At 56.2% G+C, this 24,164-nt stretch overlaps 1 protein-coding gene across 4 annotated transcripts in view; it reads left to right on the forward strand.

Moving 5' to 3' along the window:
• Positions 1–24,164, forward strand: part of ITGB4 (integrin subunit beta 4) — a 28,874-nt gene that overhangs the window by 2,454 nt on the left and 2,256 nt on the right. For 2 of the 4 annotated variants that reach the window (XR_006016731.1, XM_042032549.1), the window contains exons 2-40: positions 2,285–2,376; positions 2,653–2,735; positions 3,212–3,313; positions 3,713–3,917; positions 4,432–4,528; positions 4,936–5,107; positions 5,746–6,009; positions 6,410–6,499; positions 6,661–6,783; positions 6,900–7,067; positions 7,338–7,414; positions 7,571–7,782; positions 8,081–8,184; positions 8,337–8,435; positions 9,207–9,333; positions 9,469–9,588; positions 10,074–10,180; positions 10,505–10,538; positions 10,978–11,166; positions 11,671–11,774; positions 12,119–12,177; positions 12,781–12,804; positions 12,964–13,112; positions 13,194–13,373; positions 13,919–14,067; positions 14,543–14,747; positions 15,223–15,383; positions 15,740–15,920; positions 16,105–16,242; positions 16,749–16,931; positions 17,152–17,283; positions 18,290–18,490; positions 19,381–19,554; positions 20,039–20,212; positions 21,128–21,277; positions 21,925–22,113; positions 22,376–22,531; positions 22,972–23,136; positions 23,559–23,675. Coding sequence is in view for 3 of the 4 variants with exons in the window: in XM_042032549.1 (XP_041888483.1) it covers positions 2,285–2,376; positions 2,653–2,735; positions 3,212–3,313; positions 3,713–3,917; positions 4,432–4,528; positions 4,936–5,107; positions 5,746–6,009; positions 6,410–6,499; positions 6,661–6,783; positions 6,900–7,067; positions 7,338–7,414; positions 7,571–7,782; positions 8,081–8,184; positions 8,337–8,435; positions 9,207–9,333; positions 9,469–9,588; positions 10,074–10,180; positions 10,505–10,538; positions 10,978–11,166; positions 11,671–11,774; positions 12,119–12,177; positions 12,781–12,804; positions 12,964–13,112; positions 13,194–13,373; positions 13,919–14,067; positions 14,543–14,747; positions 15,223–15,383; positions 15,740–15,920; positions 16,105–16,242; positions 16,749–16,931; positions 17,152–17,283; positions 18,290–18,490; positions 19,381–19,554; positions 20,039–20,212; positions 21,128–21,277; positions 21,925–22,113; positions 22,376–22,531; positions 22,972–23,136; positions 23,559–23,675 (5,456 nt within the window). In the remaining variant the exon portion in view is untranslated. The remainder of the gene's footprint in view (positions 1–2,284; positions 2,377–2,652; positions 2,736–3,211; positions 3,314–3,712; positions 3,918–4,431; positions 4,529–4,935; positions 5,108–5,745; positions 6,010–6,409; positions 6,500–6,660; positions 6,784–6,899; positions 7,068–7,337; positions 7,415–7,570; positions 7,783–8,080; positions 8,185–8,336; positions 8,436–9,206; positions 9,334–9,468; positions 9,589–10,073; positions 10,181–10,504; positions 10,539–10,977; positions 11,167–11,670; positions 11,775–12,118; positions 12,178–12,780; positions 12,805–12,963; positions 13,113–13,193; positions 13,374–13,918; positions 14,068–14,542; positions 14,748–15,222; positions 15,384–15,739; positions 15,921–16,104; positions 16,243–16,748; positions 16,932–17,151; positions 17,284–18,289; positions 18,491–19,380; positions 19,555–20,038; positions 20,213–21,127; positions 21,278–21,924; positions 22,114–22,375; positions 22,532–22,971; positions 23,137–23,558; positions 23,676–24,164) is intronic. The other 2 variants (XM_042032550.1, XM_042032551.1) reach the window with 2 other exon arrangements.

Consider the following 24,164-nt stretch of genomic DNA (forward strand, 5'->3'; position numbering starts at 1 on the left):
GACACTTCTGAAAGCGAGGGGTGGCCGCTCCCGTATTTTTGCACAAATATTGCAGGCTGCATTCCTGTGGTGGCAATGCTCTGTGCCACCAGCACCCGGCCTGCTGGCATCTGCCCAGCAAAATCCTTGAAGGCTGAAGGCTCACAGGCCAACAGGACGTTAATATTGAGCAGGATTTTATGGCCTTTTATCTCAGCACTTGAAAAGAGATGATGGCAATTTATGTGCCCGAGGCCCAGGGTGTGTCTGTCTGTTCCTTGGTGACTTTTTCCTAGTTGGTGATTAAAGGATGAGGAATTAGGTCCTTGGGAGCTGAGCAGTCTGGTCTCATACTCAGTCCTTTCCTTGTGGCTCATGCCATGGTGGGAGATGGGATTTGCTGAGTGCCCAGGTGATGTTTTTGACTGTTTTCCTTCCACGGACTCTAAGGATTTCCTCCCTACCCTTTCATCCCACCTCTAACTGGCACCTCCCCACGCCTCCGTAGCACTGCCCTAGGCTGGGGCAGAACAAGGGAAAAAGGGATTTTCCTGGCTTCAAAGTCTGCCTGTGCTGGTAGCAAGGGACACAACGTTTGCCAGCGAGTGCTGGTGTGAGGACTGTCACTGAAGGAGGTCACAGGCATGTCCAGAGTGAGGAATGTTGGCCTCAGAGCCAGCACTGTGACTTGGCCTGGAGGGACAGGGACCACCCTAAGCCAAACCTGCAAAGGGCCCGACTGGGGACAGTCAGTGTGACAGGGAGGGAAGCAGAGGAGTTCCCTTGGCCAGCTGGTCCCTTCTACCCATCAGAAAAGCAGCCCATTGGCAAAACAGCACATTGGCTATGGGTCCTGAGGAACAGCAGAGCTTCCCGGGGTTTCCCTGCAGAGATGCTGCCCTGAGGCTCCCGTGTTCCTCACGTTTGAGCCACTGGGCATTAATGACTCTGATAAATCCCTCTGGGCACGGCTGACAGGATGAATGAGACACTGATGTCCTGTCACCTGCTGCCTGTGTATCCAGTGACAGTCACAGGGAACCAAGTGCAGCTACCAAGGGAGATGTCCTGTGGTGTCGATGCTGGGCTGGTTGAGCCCTGTGTCACAGCACTTGCTGCATTCAGTGTATTCCACTGGCTGCAGTGGCCAATGCAGGAGGCAGAGGCCAAGTGTGATCTGGTGCTGCCGAGATCAGGTTGGGTCTTTCCAGGGGTTTCCCTGCAGCCCAGGCCAGGCTGTGAGTAGCTGAGTCTCCAGGTGACTGCTGTGTGTGCTGGATGTCCCTCAGGGAACTTGGACACTGTTACTGCACGCAACAACTAATCCTGTTTCCTTTCCCTGTTTTAAGTGGTTTTCACATTCTTTTCATTTTAAAGTCAGGGCTACACAGCAAGAAGCTACAAGACAATTGTAGCTTCATTCACATTTTATATTTCACAATTGCATCTTCCAGAAAGGAGATGCTTTAATTGTATCTTTACAGTGTTTTTTCCTTGACTGCTCTCACTTGCCCTGCTGGGTGCCAGAATGAACCTCTGGCACAGCAGCTGCAGAACTCGAGTTCCAGCTTTGTCCCTTTTGTTTACCATATCCAAATGCTGACTTCTGGGTGGCAGGTTCTTGTTTTCTCAGTCACGTGTGGTGCAGGGAGAATGGTTCACTCTGTTTAGGATTTGGCCTCTGTGTCCATCAAGGAGTCCTGCTGCCCTGGACAGGACAAAAGGGAGCTGCCAGGCTCTCAAAACCACAGATTCATTCAACAACTCCCAAAACTCCAAGCCTGGCATTTCCCAAGGCCTCACCCTCTTTTTATTGTTGGCTTGACCATCCTGGAAACTCTTAGTGTGATAGGAAATAGCTGAAGGGAGGGGTCAGTGTTGCTTTTGGGGAGAGATGTGGACAGTCGCTTTGTTTTCCTCCGTGGTTTTTTTTTCCCTAACCTGCCAGGAAAAGCAATGTCTTGGCCTGGGCAGTGCTCACACGTGTGGATGGTGCTGGGCTCTGGCCAGGAGCCTCCTGTGCTCCAGCTGCCTGCACTGTGCTGCTGCTGTCGAGCTGGGTACCCTGACTCCAGGCACAGGGGTGGCATTGTTGGGAATTTTGAGCCTTTTTCGATGCCTGGCTTTGCTTTCATGCCCTGCCCTGCAGAGCTCAGCAAATGCTTCCAGCCTTGGCTTCCCTGGGATGTGAGGGCTGTTCCACCCCGGCAGGGCTGGGAAGGGGCTCTGTGGGAGCTGCCCCGGTCATATCCAGGTCCATTTCCATCCCTTGGCTCTGTGCAATGTAGTGATCCCTTTGTTTCAGGAGGAAGAGGATGAATGTGCTGCCACGGGCGTGTGCCAGGCTGCTCCTCCTGTCCCTGCTCTGCGCCACCGGCCTCTGCCAATGGAGCAAAAGTGAGTGGAGCCGTGCTGGCTCTGTCTGCCACCTCCCCTTGGACACTGTGTGTACCTGTCCTGGGCTCCAGAAACACCAGTCCTCGTGTGGATAACACCTGCTGGGTGCTTTTCCTGCTGTTTTGGGGCCCAACTCTTGCTACCCCGCTGCTGTTTTGCAGCCAGTTTTCACTAACCAGGCACAACCTCCCTCTCTCCATGGGATCAGCCTTTCTCACACCCTCCCACAGCTCACTTTGTTTTCCCAATCCCTGATGCCCCGATCTTTCCTGACAGATAACCGCTGTGTGCTGTCCCGGGCAAAGAGCTGCACTGAGTGCATCCGTGTGGATAAGGACTGCTCCTTCTGCACCGACGAGGTGAGACCTTGCAGGGCAGCCTGGGGCTCCCCTTCCCAGCCTGCTGATGGAGGGATCCCACCACCCTCAGTGGGAGAGGGACACGAGCAGAGGCAGCTTCTGGATCCAGCTTCTCATCTGGATGGGAAGCACTGAAATGTGGATTTCCTTTTGGTGCGGAAAATGGGGAGGGAGGGGGGTCCAGGGCAGAATTGCAGCAGTACAGGGGTTTATCAGAAAATGTCACTGTGCCAGAAACATGGTGTGCAAGGGGTGGAGGGAGAGTTTTATCCCACACAGCCCAGTAACTCACTGGTGGTCACATTTCAGCTGCTGGCTCTGTGCGAGGCTCGTCCCCATCTCTCTGCCCATCTCCTGCTCCCAAAAGCTCATAATGCTCTTGGCACAGGACCCTGCTTCCTGCCCTGTTTATTTCCCCCTTTCACAGTGGATCTGGTGCTGTCTGTGGCTCTGAGGCTGTTCTTTCTCCCTGGCAGAGCTTTGAGGAGCCACGATGTGACCTGCGGGAGAACCTGCTGCGCTCAGGCTGCGGCGAGGCCAACATCGTGTACACCCAGGGAGAGATGAGGACACTGAAGGTGCGTGCTGGGGACACAGCCCGTGCTCAGCCTCTCCTGAGGGGTCCTTCACATCCTCCATCCTCCTCTAGAGTCTTCAGCAAGAAGGCCCAGATACTGTTTATTGAGGGTCTACTCAAAAGCAATGCCTTCCCTGGCTGGTGGACCTGTGGGCCGCTGGTCCTGATCCAGGCCGGGGTGACTTTGCAGACAAAGCACGTGTAAGCAAAATGCTCACATCCTTCTGGAGGAGGTGCCTGGCTGGACACCTGGGGGAGGCTGTTGGGCAGTACATGAGGGAGGGGAGCGTGCTCATCCCTGCCTTTGCACTCCCCACACACCTCTCTGCTGCTTGCCTCCTCCTCGTCACACCCACGCTGGAGATGGAGTCCATCCCCTTCATGTCACTCTTCTTCACAGAATGCCAGCATCAACACGTCCCTGCAGAGGACCCAGGTGTCCCCCCAGGCCATGTCCATTCGGCTGCGGGCTGGGGAGGAGATGAGCTTTGTCATGGACGTCTTCCAGCCCAAGGAGAGCCCTGTGGATCTCTACATCCTCATGGACTTCTCCTACTCTATGTCTGATGATCTGGACAACCTCAAAAGCATGGGGCATCAGCTAGGTGAGAGCAGAGCTGGGAGAAGAGGGGAGCCTGCTCCTGTGCTGATGAAGGCAGGCAGCTTGCTCCTGCCTGCGGCTGCGAGTCCTCTGCCAGCGCCAGAGAGGGGAAAGCAGCTGGCAGTGGGCTGAGAGGTGTCTGTTTTAATTAGAGCTTCTCATTATCACTGCTCTGTGCAGCCCCGTGTGGGGATGTCTCTCTGGTCCTGCAGGGATCCTCACATATGCTCTCCCCTGCCAGCCCAGCGTGAGGCTGGTGCCTCTCAGAGCTGATTTGTACAGGGCCTTTGGCGTCTTGAACCTGCTGGGTGCTCTTGCAGGAGCTCCAGTTTTGGAGCTGCCAAAGGGGGTGTGGGTTTCTGGCCTATAAAACCCCAGAGATCTTAAAAGATGACAGTTTGGGAATCTTATCTAAGAACTGACCAGCAGAGAAGATGCCCACAAAAGGACTTCTTTCCCTGGAGCAGGGAGCTCACAGGCATCTGTTTATTTGAGTCTCCCCCTTTCTTTCCTCCCAGCGGGCTTCCTGCAAAACCTGACTTCCAATTACACCATCGGATTTGGCAAGTTTGTGGACAAAGTCTCGTCCCCTCAGACAGACATGAGACCCGAAAAGTGAGTGAGCCCCTTGGGTCCCTGAGGTGGGAGTAGAGGGAGTGGAAAGTGCCTTCTGCTTCTCTGTGGCTCTCAGTGCCTGCAGTGCAAGAGCCTCCGTCCATCTCTCTGCCTTCACTGCCCGTGTCTTCCGTGGTCTCCCTATCCCTCAGGGCTTGCTGCAGCACCGTGATAATGCCAGCAGTGTCATCCCCTGCTTTCAGACCTTCCCTGCTCTGCCACAACAGACTGCACAGCTTGTCTTCTCCTCTATCTCTGCCCTCATCCCTTCTCCCTCTCAGTGCTGGTGGCTGAGCTGCTCAGCTCCGTGACTTCCCTTGAGGGACTCTCCCCACACCTCCTCTCCTTGCACCCCAGCATCCCTTTGCTCCTGCCCCACACAAGACCCCTGGTTCCATCTCTCCTAGGCTGCGTGAGCCCTGGCCCAACGCCGACTCCCCGTTCTCCTTCAAGAACGTCATCCGCCTGACCAGCAACATCTACGACTTCAGCCAGGAGCTGAGCAAGGAGCGCATCTCTGGCAACCTGGATGCCCCCGAGGGCGGCTTTGATGCCATCCTGCAGACAGCTGTTTGCAAGGTGAGGATGGCCAGGGCTGTGTTTTTAATGAACGGATCTTCCTGATGCCCACTGATGAGCAGAAGAGCCACACACTGGGCAGCCCAGAGGGCAGCCAGGGAGCCCAGGTTCAGCTACAGTTGGTTCCTGCCCTCCCAGCCACACACTCCCAGAGCCAAGCTGTTTTGCATTCCAAATTTTTCCTAAGTCTTAAGAACATGTGTGTGTCCTGGTGTTTGATGCCGAGCACAGGAGCTGCTTGCTGGGCACCCTGCATGTGCTCTTTGCTCTGTCCCCCTCCGTGCCCGCAGTGATGAAACTCTGCTCCCTGGAAAAGAGCCCACTTGGGCTTGGCTGCTTGGCTGAGGGATGAGCACAGCTCCAGACATGTCCGGGGAAGCGTGGGCTTGCCCCCTGTACACACATGTGCCTGGCACCGAGCTGCTGGGTGGGAGACACCCCATGCTTTGGGGGTGCCAATGGGTGCTGGGGTTCCTGGGGGCACATGGCTGGTTGTGTTTGCTGCCAGGAGCAGGTGGTGCCTTGTCCCTTGGGTATTCCAGCTCCTGTCAGTGCTGGCTTGCCAAGGGCTGCAAATGCTGCGCAGGGGTTTGGGAGGCACAGAGATAAAGGTTCCTTCTCCCCTTCCCTGGCTGCAGGATAAGATTGGCTGGAGAAATGACAGCACTCACCTGCTCGTGTTCTCCACCGAGTCTGCCTTTCACTATGAAGCTGATGGTACCAACGTCCTGGCAGGGATCCTGGCGAGGAACGATGAGCAGTGCCACCTGGACAGGCACGGCACCTACGTGTACGACACCAAGCAGGACTATCCTTCAGTGCCCACGCTTGTGCGCCTGTTGGGCCAGCACAACATCATCCCCATCTTTGCTGTCACCAACCACTCCTACAGCTACTATGAGGTGAGGAGACCACGGCAGTGATGCCACGTGGGATTACCTTTCCTCCAGGACCTCTGCCTCAGCTCAGCTGTGAGGAGAAATTGTTCTGCCATCGCTTGTCCCCAAGTGCTGAACCAATACCTTGATATTTGGGAGGGTGCCACACTGTGCTGGGGGGCTGCTCTGGGTTGTGGGAGGTCTCGGGGTGTATTACTGGGTGCAGGAATCTGAGCTTCTAGAACTCTCCCTGTGGTGGTTTCTGCTTCTTGTAAAGCAGTGGAGGCACAGAGTTGGAGAATAATTTAGGTTGGAAGGGGCATTTGGAGGTCTCTGATCCAAGTCCTGCTCAAAGCAGAACCTGCTCCCGTGATAGAGGAGGGTTCTCACGGCCTTGGCTCAGGGAGCTCCTGTCTCTCTGCAGAAGCTGCACAAGTATTTCCCCATCTCTGAGATCGGGGTGCTCCAGGAAGACTCTTCCAACATTGTGGAGCTGCTCCACACAGCCTTTGAGGTAACGGTGCTCTCTGGGGCTTCACTCTGGCTCCCAGGGAGGGCAGAGGGTGGGCACCTCCTGAGCGGGCAGGAGGCAGGATGTGGCCCCTCTGGAGCAAGCCACGGGGTGCTCCCGGGTCCTGCTGACAATCAACGTTGTGTTTATCCTCTGCCACCCAGCGCATCCGCTCCAAGATGGACATTCGGGCTGATGCCACCCCCAAAGGCCTGAAGACAGAGTTCACCTCCCCAATGTTTGAAAAGACAGAATCTGGCTCCTTCCACATCATCCGTGGAAAAGTGGTAAGTCCTCGGATGGCAGCGGAGGGACAGCACGTGTGAGGGGATGAGCTCCCATGTCCAGCTGGGATGTGGTCCAGCAGAGCTGGCTCATCCCTGCAGTGTGTCCCTTCCTTCAGGGCAAGTTCCACATGCATGTGAACGCTCTGGAGTACGTCGGTGGGCAGCACGTCTGCAGCCTCCCGGAGAAGGAGCGGGACGGAGTCATCCGCGTGAAACTCACGTCCCTGAGCGACAGCCTGGCGATCAAAACTGCTGTCGTCTGCGACGTGTGTCCCTGTGAACAGGTGGGGTGATGCAGAGAGGTCCCCTGCATCAGGCCAGCCTGTGGTGGGAATGTGTTGGCTGGTGCATGTGGGTCCTGCTCGACCCCTCAGCGATGCTCAGCCTGGCCAAGATCTCCATCACTGCCCTGTTCCAAGCTGAGCGTGGTGTCCTATGGCAGAGCTTGGTCTTCAGGGCAAAACTTTGCCCCTGGATCTGCCCTTCTGATTCCTGAAATGGCCTTGGGGGCAGCTGGGCCCATTCAGCAATGCCTCTTCTCTCCTCTCTTCCAGCAACAAGAGTTGGATTCGCCCAAGTGCAGCTTCCACGGGAACTTTGTCTGCGGACAGTGCATCTGCCACCCGGGCTGGTAAGGGCTGTGTCCGGATCCACACCCCTCTCTCCCAGGGATCCTGCTGGGTCCGAGGACCCACAGTGACACACACTCATGCCCTGGGCACCCTGGCCCGGACCCCGCTGTGCTGCGCTCTGCTCCTGCCTCTCTCAGCACCATCTCTGTCCCCAGGCGAGGGGACACGTGCGACTGCTCCCCGGCCTCATCCCTCAACAACAAAGCCTGCATCCGCCCGGGGGACACGGAGCCGTGCTCGGGGCGGGGCGAGTGCCTGTGCGGGAAGTGCCAGTGCTACTCCGAGGACCAGACCCTGCGCTTCGACGGCGCCTTCTGCGAGTTCGACGTCCTGCAGTGCCCGCGCACCTCCGGCTTCCTCTGCAACGGTGAGAGCACCCCAGAGCCCCCCAGCTGGGGCATGTGCTGGGTCTGGTGGCACAGACGGGGTGTCCTGGGCTGGTGGCACTGGCACGGGGGGTTGAGTGACCAGTGATGGGCGGCAGGGACTCTGCGCTTGCAGACGGGCAGGGAGGATGCTGTGGAGTCTGTTTGCAGCCCCTTCGCACCCCAAGAAGAAGCCCCTTTGCAGCCCCTGTGCACCCCGAAGAAAGTGGGGGAGCCACAGAGAGGGCGGGGGGAATGGCCCAGCGCTGGAGCCCAGGTAACCCCTCCTGTCACCCCCAGATCGTGGCCGCTGCTCCAGGGGCGCCTGTGTGTGCGAGAGCGGCTGGGAGGGCCCAGGCTGTGAATGTCCCACGAGCAACGACACCTGCATCGACAGCCGAGGGGTAGGTGCTGCCCTGCCCTCCCCAGGGACCACTGCGCCAGGCAGATCCTCAGGGCTGGAATCTCTGGGCTGCTGGGGCACCTTGCCGAGTCCCAGAGCCACTGTGTGTCTGTGATTGCTCTCAGACACCGGCTGCCGCCTCTTCTCTCCCAGGGCATTTGCAATAACCACGGGAGGTGTGAATGTGGCAGGTGCATCTGTGACATGGCTTCGCTGTACACCAGCTCCACCTGTGAAATCAGCTACTCCCTGGTGAGTCCCTCCGGGTTTATCACTTATTCCCATGCAGAGCCTCCAGGGAAGGAAGGCAAAGCAGAGATGAAGGCACATCTCAGTCAGGAGCAAAATCCTGAGCAAGGGTTTTTCTCACCTGTCTTGTGGCCAGGAAGGGGCTGGCATGGGAGCTGCTTTGTAGCCACCAGCTGTTTTTGCCCTCCTGTTCACCAGCAGCAACTGTTGGGAGTCTGTCTGTGTTTATCTGCACCCTGGTGATGGGCAGAGGTTGGAGGCTCAGTTTGTGGCTTGTTCTGATTTGCCTCAAGACTGGGAAGAAACTCATTTCACAGGATCACAGACTGGTTTGGATTGGAAGGGACTTTAAAACTGAACTCATTCCAACTCCCCTGCCATGGTCAGGGACACCTTCCACTAGATAAGGTTGCTCAGGGCCCTACCCAACCTGGCCTTGAACACAATTGATTTCCCCATTGACAAACATGGGCTAATGCCACAGAGGGGATGGAGAAAGCTGGCTCGATCGTGTTTTAGAAAGGCTACTGAAACCCTTGGAGAAGATCTAATTGCTGCCCAAATGCAGGCTGTTGGTATAAGGGATTTTGGAGGCAGCTGGGCTTATAAATCCCTCATTAGCTGCCTGCTCTCAGTGACTCCTCTTTTTGACCTGGACCTTGCCCTGGCTCTGGGGTGAGGATGCAGTGCTGTGTCTCCAGCTCTGCCTTTCAGAGGCTGTGTCCTCCCTCGCTCCCATGGGTGTCCCTGACCATCCCACCCCACCTCTCCCAGGGCTTCCAGGCTGTGTGTGAGAGCATCCGGGACTGTGTCCGCTGCCAGACCTGGGGGACGGGCAGCCTGAAAGGGAACTGCAGCTCGTGCCAGCTCCAGATCCAGATGGTGGAGGAGCTGAAGAAAGGTAACATGAGAAGCAGAGCTGGGTGCAGACACGTGCAGTGTCTCCTGTGTGCCCTGCTCCGTGTGTGCGTGTAGGGTGCTCCCCAAGTCGTTCCTGGCCCTGGTGACTTCACAACTGTGTCCCCTCTTCCCACAGAGGAGGCTGGCGAGTACTGCTCCTTCCAGGATGAGGATGATGATTGCACCTACCATTACACCCTGGAGGGAGACCCCAGCGTCCTCCCCAACACCACCGTCCGTGTGCAGAAGAATAAAGGTGAGCAGGGATCTGGGAGGAGCAGGGGATGTCCAGCCTGGGGTTTGGATCAGAGTGACCAACTCCACAGTGCCTGCAATCCCTGCTTTGTCCCTTTGCTGTGCCCCTGGGCAGGGTCAGCTGCAGGCAGCACCTCCCTGCCCACCTTGCTGTGTGACACGGGTGGGTGACACTGTCTGTCACGTGAACTGCAAGGTGTGGAGCGTGGCGCACTCAGAGAGACCTTTAGGGATCAGAGCTGCCATGGGCAGGGATTGCCGCAAGGTGCTGCATAGCCCTTTGGTATGGCTGGGTGTGAGCAGAGGTGTGGTAGCCCTCCCTGAACAGCATTCCTCGTTGTGAGGAATTCCCAAGGTTAACTGGGCTGCTCCATCCCTCAGAGAGCTGTGGTCCAGCCGTTCCCCTCTGTCCCTGCCTCCCTGCTCCCTCCCTGCACACCCCACATGGGGGCTGATGCCTGGGAGTGACGTTGCTGTCGCTTGCAGAGTGCCCACCTGGGAGCTTCCTCTGGCTCATCCCACTGCTCATCTTCCTCATCCTGCTCCTGGGACTGCTGCTCTTGCTCTGCTGGAAGTTCTGTGCCTGCTGCAAGGTGAGTGTCTCAGCTGGCTGCCCCAGCCCAGGGAGAGAATCAGGTATGGCCAAAAACATGACGCATTTCTAGAATCCACCCAGCCTCCAGCACGGCCAGATTGGCTGGGGATGTCCCTGTGGTATCCAGCACCTCTGTTATTGCTGACATGAGCCACTGGTGAAATTTTAGCCAGATAATCCCCCATCTGGCTAAAATCAGCTTGAGAGCCCCATGCACCCGCTGCCCATGCATCCCTGCTGATGTGGATCCTCCCGATGGAGACATGGAGGGGTTTTGTCCTTGGCCACAAAGTGATTGTGTCTCTGGCCGTTTGTTTTCTAGGCTTGCCTGGCCCTGCTTCCCTGCTGCGCACGAGGTACCAGCCCTTGGTCCTGGGGGAAGAAGGGTCTGGGGGATGCACTGCCTCCCTTGGTTTGGGGGTGTGCTGGGATAGGGATCCCTCCTCTGTGAGCTGGAGAGGTGGATCAGGGAGAAGGCTCCTAGCAGAGAGCCTGAGACAAGGAGCCCTGGAGATGCTGGTCCACTTTTCTTCCCTGCCCCACACCATGGGATGCCCTGCTGGGAATCCCACTGCTGGCTCTTCCTGGCCTTGTAATGCTTAGCTGGTGAGATGTGTTCTCCCTGCTCATGGCCACCCCTTGCTCCCTTCATCTCACTCCCCTCCCGAGATCCTAACCCCCTTAGCATGGTGGAAACCCTAAATATCCCCCAGAACAGAGTGTCTGGCGTTGGGAAGCTGGTGGCTGTCGCTGTCCCAGTGTGCCCAGGCTCTGACCCCGCCCCTGGCTCTGCAGGTCGCACCGTTGGCTTCAAGGAGGACCACTACATGCTCCGCCAGAGCCTCATGTCCTCGGACCACCTGGACACGCCCCTGGTGCGCAGCGGCTCCCTCAAGGGTCGGGACACGGTCCGCTGGCAGATCCACAACAATGTCCACAAGCAGGGCGTCCCCTCCCCTGCTGCCACCAACCCCAAGGACCTCAGTGAGTGTCACCTGTGAGGGACAGGGCGGGGGAGGTGTTGTGGCTGCTGTAAAGGACCCAGAGCCTTGCTGGTGGCCCCGGAGTGTCACCTCCCAGCCCAATTACAAGGGTGATTGTTCCTTTACCTGCTTCCATCCTGGGGGAAGCTGAGCAGCACAGTCCCGTGTCCAGCCCTGTTCTGTGGCAGGGCCCTTGGAGACCTCCTGGTGTGCCCTGCTTGTGTCTTAGTCTCATGAGCTCAGTGACCCAGCCTTGATTTTGTTGCCTCATCAGTCCAGAGCCACCACTGGACATTGTTTCCTTCTCTGGATCTCGCAGAGAGCTTCCCAGTTCTCCCTCCCGTTCTCAGAGAGGGTTTTCCCTGCTGGTGCTGTGGGGTTGGGGTGTTGGTGACACAGGAGCTGGACACGGAGCAGGGTGTGTGTCCCCGTGCTCCCAGCCTCTGGGTGGGTTATTTCTCTGACCAAGAAGGAAGGAGTTTGATTTGGGAATTTCTCTTTCCAGTTCCCTACGGGCTGTCTTTGAGGCTGGCCCGGCTTTTCACGCAGAACCTGGTGAAACCGGACACCCGGGAGTGCGAGCAGCTGCGCAAGGAAGTGGAGGAGAATGTAGGAGCCTGGGCACAAACAAGGGGGGCTTGGGGTGGCCTTGGGGACAGCCACACAGGAGCAGTTTTTCTTCTTTTGTGAGAAAGCACAATTTTTAAGGTCACAATTGTAAGAATTAGCAAAGAATCTCGTTGAGGTTTCAGGTTTGCTTTGGGGCATGTGATCTGAAGCTCCTGTTTGGCTTCAGTTTGCAGCCTCTTGCCGTGTCCTGGGGAGAAAACTGGTCTGGGAGGGCCTGGGGTGGGTCAGAGGGCTCCTGTGTTTTGTGGCAGCAGCATCTGCTCACTGAGCACATCCCTGTTCAGTGAGGGATACACTGTGAAAGCCCCTCTTGCCCCGTGCAGCTGAACGACGTTTTCAAGCACATTCCTGGCTGCCACAAGGTCCAGCAGACCAAGTTCAGGTGAGTCAGTGGGGGAGAGACTCCTGCAGGGCAGGGTTCCCCCAGGGTGCTGCTGCTGATGGGATGGACCAGAGAGCTGGGGGGTGAAATCTGCAATGCTGGGAGGGAGCGTGGGCTGTGAGACAAGCCTGGTGTGATGCTTCACCCACCCAGGGCTGCAGAGCAGAGCCCACCCGGCTGTGGAGGAGATCTCAGCTGAGTCTGGCTTTGGAGCAGCAGGAACAAATCCTGGTTGCATGGTGCTCGATGGGAGAATTCCCACTGGCTTCAAAAGTTTCAGCCTGATGCAAACTTAGGAGAGCCTGGTGCAGGCCGGGAGGAATTTGGGGATGCCAGTGCTGAGCAGGGAGTGGTATCTCCTCCCTACAGCCTGGTGCAGATGTGATCTCCCCTGTGGGCACGTTTCCTCACTGCATTGGGAAACCCAGGGCGGGAGGGAGCAGCCGGGCAGGAGGGAGCATGTGCTGGGGCTCTGCGGGATGGGTTGGCACCCGCGGGGCAGTGCTGCAGCTCAGACCTGCACAGGGCTGTGATTCACACAGCACTTTGTCTCTCTAAAGGTGTTAGTCACTCTGATTTGGTGGGGTTTTTTTATTCCCCCAGGTTACAGCCCAATTCTGGGAAAAGGTAAGAGGAATTTGCAGCTCTCTGGTGCAGCTTCTCCCTCTTTGTACACACACGTGTGGGGTGACTGAGTGCCCCACACACTCACTGGCCCCCAGCTGCTGTATGAGATGAGTTACTCTGGTCTCAGCTCTCACCTGCATTTCCCTCCCCCCCTCCCAGGCAGGATCACACCATTGTGGACACGGTGCTCACCGCCCCTTACTCAGCCAAGCCAGACATCATCAAAGTGGTGGAAAAACACGTTTCCCACGAGGCTTTCAATGATCTGAAGGTTGCACCGGGTTATTACACAGTGACCTCAGACCAAGGTAGGGAGCAGAGCCCAGCGCTGCCTCCTGGCTGGGTACAGGGGGTTATTTCCCACCTCTCACCCTTGCCCTTTCCCCCAGATGCTCAGGGAATGGTGGAGTTCCAAGAGGCCGTGGAGCTGGTGGACGTCCGTGTCCCGCTCTTTATCAGGGAGGATGATGATGATGAGAAGCAGCTGCAGGTGGAGGCCATCGAGGTCCCCAATGGCATCGCAAAGATTGGGCGCAGGGTTGTCAACATCACCATCATCAAAGAACAAGGTGAGGGGCTGTGACTCTTTGAAGGTGTTGGTGTTTGAGTGTCCCGTGTGCAGACGGGCTGGTGTGGTTTGTGAGGCACAGTCTGCATACCTGGGCACCCCCAGAGCAGAGACTTGCTTGGTGACTCCTTTCTGAAGTCACCTGGGTCTAAACTGGAGCATCCTTTAAAGCATCCGAAGGAGGGGCATCTTCCCTGCTGGCAGAAACATTTGACCATCACAAGTTTAGATGCTACCAGTTCCATGACCGAGTAAGGGCTGACCACATTCCTCTGCTGCTCCAGCTCATACAGTGCTGGAGTGAACCCAAACCCCCTTGATGTTATTGTGCTAACGTCCCCAGCACGTTCCCTCTGCTTCCCACCTGGCTGTTCTCAGCAGAGAGCACAAATGGGGAGTGGTGATTCTCCAGCCCATGCAATGGGGTTCCTGCACAGTTCACACCTGTGGGTGACAGGAACTCTCTTCACGGAGGACACCTGAGTGTTTGTGATGTGATTCTTTGTGTGCTTGCTCTACATATTCCTTCTCTCCTGCCCTTTCCAGCCAGCAGCCTCATCACCTTCCTGCAGCCAGCCTATTCCCACAGCCGCTTTGATAAGCTGGCCAAGATCCCTGTCGTGAGGGAGATCCTAGAAAACGGGAAATCCCAGGTCACCTACAGGACCCGGGACCTCACCGCCAAGAATGGCAGGGTAAGGGTGGTGCTCCTGGCCTTGGCAGGCAGGCAGGAGTGGGAATGTAGGGCTGGGAAAAGGCCAGCCCTGGGGGTGCAGAAGAGGGGTCATCAGGATGTGGCTGGGGGAGAGGGGACCCAAGGCTTGAGGTCAGCACAAAGGTAGACATTCCTCTCCATCCCTTGGTCCCTCAGGGAGGGAGGACCTGAGAGGAGGCCTGTGCCTGAGGCAGAGGGTACTGGCTGCCCCTGGAGCTGTGGGCACTGGGAGGCAAATGGAGATTGACTGGGGAATGAGGGAAAGCTCTTTGGGAGTCTCCTCATGGATGCTGCAGGCTGTAATCATAGAATCATGGAACACTTTGGGTTGGAAGGCACCTTACAGATCACCTTGTTCCAAGCCCCTGCCATGGGCAGGGACACCTTCCACTAGATCAGGTTGCTCAGAGCCCCATCAGACCTCACCTTGAACACACCTCTTCCTTCTCCTCCAGGACTACATCCTCACGGAGGGTGAACTGGTCTTCCAGCCTGGGGAGACCCGAAAGGAGGTGCAGGTGCCCTTGCTGGAGCTGACAGAGATAGACACCCTCCTCAACAACTGCCAGCCCAAGCAATTTGCCATCGACCTCCTCCACCCCAAGTACGGCGCCAAGATTGGCCGCTACCCCCAGACCACGGTGGCCATCGCTGACCCAGGTAGGGGCTGGCAAGCAGGTGGTGACAGTGACTGCGGGGGCTGTGGGACTCCCCCTCCCCGGACCAGCCCACCCCGATGTGGTGCACAGAGTTCCAGCGTTGCTCAAAAAGCCGCAGCGAGGTTCCTCCAGCTCCGACTGGCGGATTTGGGTCCCCCTCTAGAGGCACGAGTGGGAATGATCAGTGGGCAGGGAGAAGATGGATCGTCTCCCCGGGTAAAGGAAATTAAAAGGGATTCTTAATTCCTTTTCCTTGGGAATTTGAGTGAAATCCATAAAAATAAGGGAGAGGTAGGACTTGCCATGAGTGGTGCGTGGTGCTTCCTGTGGCTGGACAAGGAAAACTGTTATCAAGTGGGTCAATGACATAAATAATGGATTTATCACAGCATGGCAGGGCAGTGCTGAGAGAGGCACGCTTCCTTCTTTCATCCAAGGGGGAGGACTGGTGCTGATGTGATCTTTCTTGTCTGCAGAGCTGGTGGATGGTGTCCCCTCAATGTCTGGCCTGAGCCAGGTCCCCCAGTCCCCCAAAGGCCGCCTAAGTGCGCCGCTGAATCCCGACGCCCGTGCCCTCAGCTCCAGGGAAATCAGCTTCAACTGGTTTCCTCCACCGGGAAAACCCCTGGGGTACAAGGTAAGGGGTGAGTGGATCCCAGGGAAGAGTGTGGGTTCCAGCCTGCAGGTGTTTCACACAGACATTTGTACCGAAAGGATCCAAGTACACACCCAAAAAGGGAGCAAGTTCATCCCTTCTGGTCCCCTCCATCCTTGAGGAACCACTGCTGGGTGGATGAGGGATATGCAAGAAGGATTCCTGGTGACTCCATCTCCCTTTCCATCACTTATCATGAAGTGCCCAGGCTGTCCTGGCCTCCCATTTCAGAGGAATGACACAACACCGTTCCCAGAGCAGATTTAGTAAGAGACAAGGAGTTTGTCACCCATTATGTGAGGATCTGAAGGAATCACGGCTTGCTCTTGCTTTGCCAGGTGAAATACTGGATCCAGGGAGACCCTGAGTCAGAAGCCCATCTCATTGATGTCAAAACCCCATCAGCACAGCTGAGTAACCTTTACCCCTTCTGCGACTACGAGATGCAAGTCTGCGCCTACAACGCCATGGGAGAAGGGACTTACTCGGACATCATCCGCTGCCGCACGCTGGAGGAGGGTGAGTGACCCCACACCTTCCTTCCCTCCACGTGGGAGCAAGTCTGTACCTCTGCACCCAGCACTGGGGTGAGGCCTCCAGCCCCGAGTGTCTCCCACTGCAACCCAGCTGTGATCTGGGGAACTCTGGGCACCCACTGGTTCCTGGCTTGCAGTGACGGGGACCCTTTGCTTTTCCTTCCCAGTGCCCAGCGAGCCTGGGCGCTTGGCTTTCAACGTCGTGTCTTCCACCGTGACCCAGCTGAGCTGGGCTGAGCCTGCGGAAACCAACGGGGAGATCACGGCCTACGAAGTCAGTTATGGGCTTGTTAACGATGACAACGGTAAGAGCTCATCTTTGGATGGGACAGTGCAGCCAGGTGAGGGGTAGAGGACACTTTCTGCAGACTGGGCTGGTCCCAAGCAGCAGCAGAGCCAGAACAGCTCCAGGCATGTTTCTTTTGAGAACTGGCATTTGGATGGGTCACTTCTTGATGGAAAGAGCACAGAAAAATCACCAGTCAGGATTTAACCCTGCAAATGCCAGAGAACTCTGTTCCCATTCACTTCCAAAGTGTTTTATGTTGTTTTTCATGTCAAAAACTTAGTTCACAGGTCTAGATAAAGGATGGGGTGCCAGGAAGGTGTTATTTGTGACACAGAACACCTCTCCTGTAGCTTGACTTCAGCATTCAGTTTGGGAATTACCCTGAGATGATGCTGCCTGTTGTGAGCAGCCCAAAGAGCTGCTGCACTTTTTCCAGAGCCAGGCTGTATCCTGACACCAAAGCGCGGGGTGTTGTGGGGTCCTCTGTGCCTGGTGGGTGACAGGCGTGCTCATGCCTTGCAGTACCCGTTGGGCCCATGAAGAAGGTGCTGGTTGAAGACCCCAAGAAGCGCATGGTGCTGATCGAGAACCTGCGGGAGTCGCAGCCCTATCGCTACATGGTGAAGGCCAGGAACGGCGCGGGCTGGGGGCCTGAGAGAGAAGCCACCATCAACCTCGCCACGCAGCCCAAGCGCCCCATGTCCAGTGAGTGCCAGCCTGGCCAGGGGGCAGAGGGGCAGGAGCCGTGCTGGGGATATCACCCCAGCTGCTTCCCTGCCTCCTGTTTGCTCTGCTGCTCCAGCCACCCTGGGAATGCTGAGGGCCAGCCTGAGCATGGTGTGGTTTTTTGCTGCTTGTGTGGTTTTTTGCTGCTTGTGTGGTTTTTTTGCTGCTTGTCTAATGGCGCTTTCCACCTCTCCCGCAGTCCCCATCATCCCTGATGTCCCCATCATTGATGCAGAGGGAGGTGAGGACTACGACAGCTACCTGATGTACAGCACAGACGTGCTCCGCTCTCCAGCCGGCAGCAAGCGGCCCAGTGTCTCTGATGATTCAGGTTCGTGTCTCTGAGTTTGAAAAGGTCATTTCTAATGTTCATTTTCCTTAATACCAGCTTTCAGTAACGAGCTTCACTGCTCCTTTCCATCTCTCAGAGATGGGGAGATCCAGTCGTGGAGATGATGGAGATCGGCCTTTCCAAAGCTCAGTAGTTGCATCCATGGGAACACTTGGCTGCTCACAGTGTAAATAAGACCAGTGCCTCCTTGTCATAGCCATGGGGCAAAGAGAAACCTCAGTGTGGGGTGGGAGAGGAGCTCTTCATGGCCCTCCCTGCTCATCTTCCCTTTGTGTTGCCATTTGGCTGGACCATGAGAGTTGACATCAGCAAACAAGCGCCGGCAAAGGCACAGAGCTCTGAGTCCCCTGGATGCTTGGGATCTAGGCTAAGCCAACAGGAGGGAACTCAGCAGTGCTGGGAGGGCACTGGCCTCTCTTCCTCTATCCCTTCACTTTCTGAGTGAGGCTGACTCCCTGGTCTTGTGCTGGGAAAAGGAGGGGAAACGAACCATAAGTGAAGCGATGGGGTGTGTCTGTAGGATCTTCTCCGGGGGGGTTCTCCAGGGCCTCGGACCCAAGAGCGAGTCCCTGGTCCTTTCAGAGAGCAAGGTGACGGGAACAGCAGGAGTCCAACCACCCCAACTGAGCATCGAAGAGTGACGAAACCTCTCCTGAGCAGAGGACAATTGTTGCAGACTCTTCATGCAGGGACAGGCGTCCGGTGGGACTTTGACTCTCACCTTTTGTCATGATGGACACAGGGCTGGAAAACAGTCCGGGGGTTGAGGAACCCCCTGCATGTCACGCTCCCACCATTCTCCACCTACCAGATGGTTGCACCACCTGAACTCCTCAGCTCACACTTGGCAACACAGGCTGTGAACAGGCATCGTCCCCACTGGTTCTTGTCCCTTCCTGTCCCAGCAAGCAGCACGGAGGTGGTGGGTGGCCCACCCTGACCCCTGCAGACCGTGCCAACACCAGTGCTTGCGTTGTCCCAAAAGGCTCCAGGTGGAAATTTGTGCCGTTGCTGGGAGAAGACCTGGACCTTCGCCGCATCACCTGGAGGCTCCCCCCCGAAACCATTCCCCGCCTCTCTGGCAGCAGCCGCCTCTCCTCGGACACCGAGGGGCTCCTCCACGAGGAGGACAGCGCTGTGGCTCCTGGCAGTGTGAGGAGGAGCGGGACGCCCCGGCCCCAAGCAGGTGAAGGACGGCTCCGTTACAGCACTGAGTGTCCTGTCTCGTCCTGCTTTGAGCTGAGGGGCCGGCGGATGGGCTCTGTGTCCCCTGCCTCCCCTTGTGTGCCCACCCTCGTGTTGGTGTGATCTGCTTCAAAACCTTGTCCCGGTGTGTCTGCTCACGAGAGTGTCAAGGTAACCCCCATCTCGGCACGGACTTGGGAGCCTGCTAGCAAGTTGCTTCTACCAAAGGCTGGACCTTCGAGGCAGGAGCAAACTCAGATGATACCAGCTAAGTGCCACCTCCAAGGGCAGCTCTTCACCTTAATTAAGTGCCCCAAGCTTCTGGGGCAGATCTGCTGGACTGTTAAACAGAAATCACTCTCTCACAGGTGGCTGATCTCTCCTGGCCTGCTGGGAGGGGATGGGGATTTGTTTGTCAAGGACCAGAACAACGGAGTGGAGTTTGCTTTTCAGATCCAGCTGAGATGGGATCCAGGATGAGATCTGGAGAAACCGCCTCCATAAAGGGCCGTTTTCCTTCTTCCACCTTCTTTCAAAATCTGAAATTATAAACCTGTGCTTGCATCTAAGGGGAGATGTGAGAGAATGTGGCGAGAACCACAAGGCAGTGCCCCAGCAAGGCCGAGGTCTGGAGTTACCTTGGGCACCATGGGTGTGTCTGGTGCTGGGTGTAGGGAGAAGTCTTTGTTTACCTCTTTGTTTCTGTGTCACCTGTTGGGTGTTGTGGCTTGTTCTAGATGTAGCGTTCCAGAACCACCTTCCAGAGTAGCTGAACCTAGGATGTAGCCAAGGCAGGGGGGGCACCACGATGCCTCCTGCTTCCTCTCCATAGAAACTGGAGCAGCAGCTTTGTCCACAGCCACGTTCCTCACGGTGTGCCCTCTTCCACAGAGCACTTGCTGAATGGCCGGGTGGACTTCTCCTTCCCTGGCAGCGGCAGTGGCACCCTGACCAGGACAGCCAACACCAGCTACCACCAGCTGAGCTCCCACATGCACCAGGAGCACAGGGTGATGGGGAGCTCCTCGCTGACAAGAGACTACTCCACGATGCTGATGGGGCACGGTGAGTACCACAGGGATGGGACCCATCCTTCCCTTCCATCCCCATGACTGCCTTTGGACCTGCACCCTAAAGTCCTCGTGGGGTGAGGACTGTGCTCACAGCTAAGGGGGCCTATGAACCCCAGGTCTGGAAGGTCATGTCCCCACCACTGATCTTTGGTGCTTTGCTAAGGCCTCTCTGCTTCCAGACCAGTTTGGAAGGGGTTTGCACCCCCCACATGCAGCATGCTCAGGGAAGGGAGCTCCATCCTTATCCTCACACCACAAAGCACTCCAGGGAGAGCACATGTCTCTTCTCCTCACTCTATCCAGCAGCGTGGTTGCCTTTCAGCTCCACGTGTGTCAATCAGCTGGTGCTGACAGAAGGTGGTTCAAAGATTCTTCAAACCTGAGCCTTAAAAAGTCACCTGTGCAGGAGCCTGGGCTGAACCTGCTCTGAGATCTCCAATGGTGTTTTTCTCTTTCTTCTTGCACCGCTTCTGTAGATTACCCGGGGACACTCCTCCCTCCCATCCATGAAGATGCTGGGAGGACACTCCTCCGGCCCCGGGACGTGGGTTTCAGGAGCAGGGCAAAGGTGAAGGGTTACTACCCCAGCATTGGCTGTCGGGACTCTATAATCATGACTGATGGGTCCGCAGGGATGTGCAAGTACATAGGTACAGCTTGTGCAGTGTCTCCTCCCAGCCACACATCCCATAACAGCCCAGCCACCGTCCACCCATGAGCTGCTGCCATCCACTGCTCACCCCAAACCTCCTCTCCATGGCTTGCTGTGTGCTGTGCTGATCTTCCTCCTGACCCAGCCTGCGCCTCCGTCACATCACCTTTCTGTTTGCAGGTGAATTGCAGGTTTCAACCCACCTGGACTGATTAACATTCACCACCACTGCTGCCACCATGCTCTGATCATCAGCTCATTGTCCCCATCCTCTTCACTCCTAATGAGCTTCTTGTTCTCAGTCTTACTCCACAGGCCTTCAGAGAACTCTTGGGGAGAATGTGTGCTCCTTCTGAGATGTCCCTCTGCAAGCTCCTTCTCAGTGAGGGGTTTCAGTCCCTGTGTGTCACCTGGGGGCCTGTAGTGCTCTCCATGAGCTTTGTGTCCCAATGGGACAAGCTGAGGAGCACCCAGATGTGGTCCCAGGCCACATGAACAGAGCCTGGAGGTGTTGGGCTGATTTAGCTGTAGATTAGGGCCAGTCTTAATTGACCTACACCTGATGAAGTCTATGAAGCTTCTAGCAGACTGGACAGGGTGCTTAGGGTTGAGTGAGGAGGGTCACAGCCAGCACCAGGCCCCTGCTCTGGGCTCTCTGCCACAGGGGCATGAAGCTTACCTTAACTTGTCCCACCCAAGCCTGGCACCCTGAGGCCGTGGGACTTCCCTGTAGCTGTGCAGAGCCAGCCAGCCCCCCCCCATGACAGGTCAGCTTGCAGAGATGACATCTCACCACACCCTCCCCGAACCATCAGGACCATCCCATGTTTGTGTGTGCCACCCCCTCCTCTCCCCCAGTCCCCTTAGCCCCCGTTCCCAAAATCTCCATCCTGATGCTCCCTTTCTGCCTCAGACTCCAGGAAGCCGCTGGGCATCCCTGACACCCCCACCCGCCTGGTGTTCTCTGCCCTGGGCCCCACGTCCCTGAAGGTGAGCTGGCAGGAGCCACGCTGCGAGAAGGAGGTGCAGGGCTACAGCGTGCAGTACCAGCTCCTCAATGGAGGTCAGTGAACTGGGGGGTTGGCTGGAGTTTGGTGTGGTGGAGAGTCTGCTCCGGGTCTTCTGGCTCTGGAGGACCCTGCTCTGAGAGAGGGGGGTTGGACCAGATGATCTCCAGAGGTGCCTTCCAACCTCAGTCATTCTGGGATTCAGGGTCCTAACTCTGCTTCTTGTGTAGCCTTTTTTTTTTTGTGCAGGAAATGTTGCAGCTACCCCACAGCTTTCATTCCCTGTTTCTCTCAGAGGGAGAACAATTCCTGGGGTTGCTTGTAGAATCGTCTCTCCTCCAAAAATACTCCCCTTTGACTGATTCTCTCCATCAGCCCAAGCTTCTTAACCTGAGTGTTTTTTCAACACATGGGACTTAGAAGAAGGACTGAAATGAAAATATCTTATTTTTTCATGAATCTCAGGGCAGCGTTAGTGAAAATAGAATTATTTTGTCTGAAACTCCTTGAGTTTTTCAAGAAGCTTTTTTGGAAAAACCTCTTGTCCTGCGCTACCATTGCTGGTGGCAAGGTGTGATGGGGATGGTTGGGGAGGGCCCCTGGATGGCTTTTGCAGGCAGTTTGTTTGAGACAGAGTTTAGGTGAAAGTTGTGGCTCTGTGTCTGCAACGAGGTGTTGACCTCCTCTTCCCTGTGTGTCCCAGGAGAGGTGCACAGGATCACCATCCCCAACCCCAGCCAGAACTCGGTGGTGGTGGAGGACCTGCTGCCCAACCACTCCTACATCTTCAAGGTGAAGGCGCAGAGCGAGGAGGGCTGGGGCCCCGAGAGGGAGGGAGTCATCACCATCGAGTCCCAGGTGGACCCGCAGAGCCCGCTCAGCCCCGTGCCAGGTGAGGTGGCTGGGGACAGAAGGGTGGCACTGATGTCTCTGCTGCTGTCTACAGTGCTGGCCTGGCTGTTTTCTCTCCTCTAGCCACATCCTGAGCTCTCCTTTCCTTCCTCTCATTTTGGAACAGGACCACCTTCCCCACACACTCACTTTGCACTCGTCCAGAGAGCTGAGCTCTTCTGGCTCATTCCATAAATGCTGTGTGCACATTCCTCTCAGGCTCCCTCTGCTGTGATTCTGACCTGTCCCCGGTGCCCTTGCAGGTACCCCCTTCACCCTGAGCACCCCCTGTGCCCCTGGACCACTGGTTTTCACTGCCCTCAGCCCAGACTCTCTGCACCTCAGCTGGGAGAGACCCCGTGAGCCCAATGGGCCCATCCTGGGCTACAGGATCACCTGTGAGATGCTGCATGGAGGAGGTACGGTATCAGGCTGAGGCAGCCCAGTTCCCTTCTGTAGAGCACAAGATACCTCCAGCTAAGGCAGCAACTTGCTGCATTTTTGCTGGGACCAATAAAAGAGTTGTTTGCTTACATCAGTGCAGACAAAGTGAGGACATGAGGCTGATTCCAGGCCTGGGAGCTGCTGGCTCCTGACACTTTGTGCCATTGCATGGTCTGGTCTATTGTGGGAAGAGGAAGGAGCTGTTGAATATTGCAGCCAAAACCCTGTGGAAGTTGGTTGTTGAGGTTCCCTGCTGTAGTGAAATGGAGTTGTCTTAACCCTTAGTAAAAGTGGATGTAATCCTACAGCCCATGGAGTGTATAAAGCTCAGGGAAAGCCAAGGCAGCAGAGGTGGGGGGAGTGTGTTTGGAGGGACCATCACTCTTGTCTGTCTTCACCACTCTGTGTGGATTAGGGGAGCCCAGGACAATCTATGTCGAAGGAGACAACCTGGAAACCACCCTGACTGTGCCCCACCTGAGTGAGAATGTCCCGTACAAGTTCAAAGTGCAAGCCAACACCACCCAAGGCTTTGGGCCAGAGAGAGAAGGCCTCATCACCATTGAATCTCAGGACAGAGGTACAGTACCATGTCTTTGTGGAGGTGCAAAGAGAAACCTCTCAGAGCAGGCAACCCAACTCCCACAGTCACTCGCCAGCTCTGGTGGTGACTCCGTGCTCCACGAAAGACATGGAGACAGCGTTTTCCATGAAGGCAGTGCTGTGCCTGGTGAGCACTGTCCCAGTCCTGGTGCACTGAATGAGGGAGCACCTGCCACTGTTTAACTTATGGTGAAACTTCTGCCTGTTTGTACAAATACCTGGAGGCAGCTTCTTACTGCCCAGGTGTGAGACCTTCCCAGTCCTCTCAGTTCCTCCTGAACCTGGCTCCAATATCAGCAAGGAAAAACTCCTGAGACTGCTGGTGCTCACTGTGCAGGGTTGAGGTATTGGAAGCTCCTTGTTATTTCTTGACTGATTTGTCCCTTTTCCTTCTCCCAGGTGTTTTCTCCCAGTTTGGAGGACAGCAGTACATGAGAGAAGAAGTTTACAAATTCCCCACTGAATACACCACCAAAACCAGCATCAGCCATTCCTCTCTGGACCCCCACTTCACAGGTAGGGGCTCATTGTTGCTTTGCAACCCTCAGAAAACAAAGGGGAATTCTGCTTGGCCAAAGGTTTGATGCTGCTTTTACCTCAAGTGCCAAAGGCAGGGAAGGAGGGTCCATCAGGTGGGATTTTCCTATACCGTGTCCCCGCTTTGCCCCAGGGACAGTTGCAGTCATTCCCACACGTGCTGCCCAGTCCCAGAGGGAATGCTGAATTCCAGAGTCCTCCAGCACTGTCGCTGGGGACCAAATCATAGCTCTTCCTGCAAGGTTTGATCTCTTCAGAGCAGTAAAAACAGAGCAGTGCGACAAACCCTTTATTCACATCAATGTAGTTGTCCCATGCTGTCCCACTTCAGCTCATGGGCTCATGCTGCAACACAGAGAGTTTGGGAGCTTTAGGAGATCCATCCTCTTGACTGACACAGCAAAGCACTGGATCCCTTGGTGTGGAGAGGCCCTTAAATACCACTTTCTATGATGGGAAAACAAACTG

This window comes from Corvus kubaryi, unplaced genomic scaffold (assembly GCF_017639235.1).
Source record: "Corvus kubaryi isolate FWS band 111438036 unplaced genomic scaffold, C.kubaryi_AGA036_p1.0 37353, whole genome shotgun sequence".
In the NCBI taxonomy this organism is placed as follows: domain Eukaryota; kingdom Metazoa; phylum Chordata; class Aves; order Passeriformes; family Corvidae; genus Corvus; species Corvus kubaryi.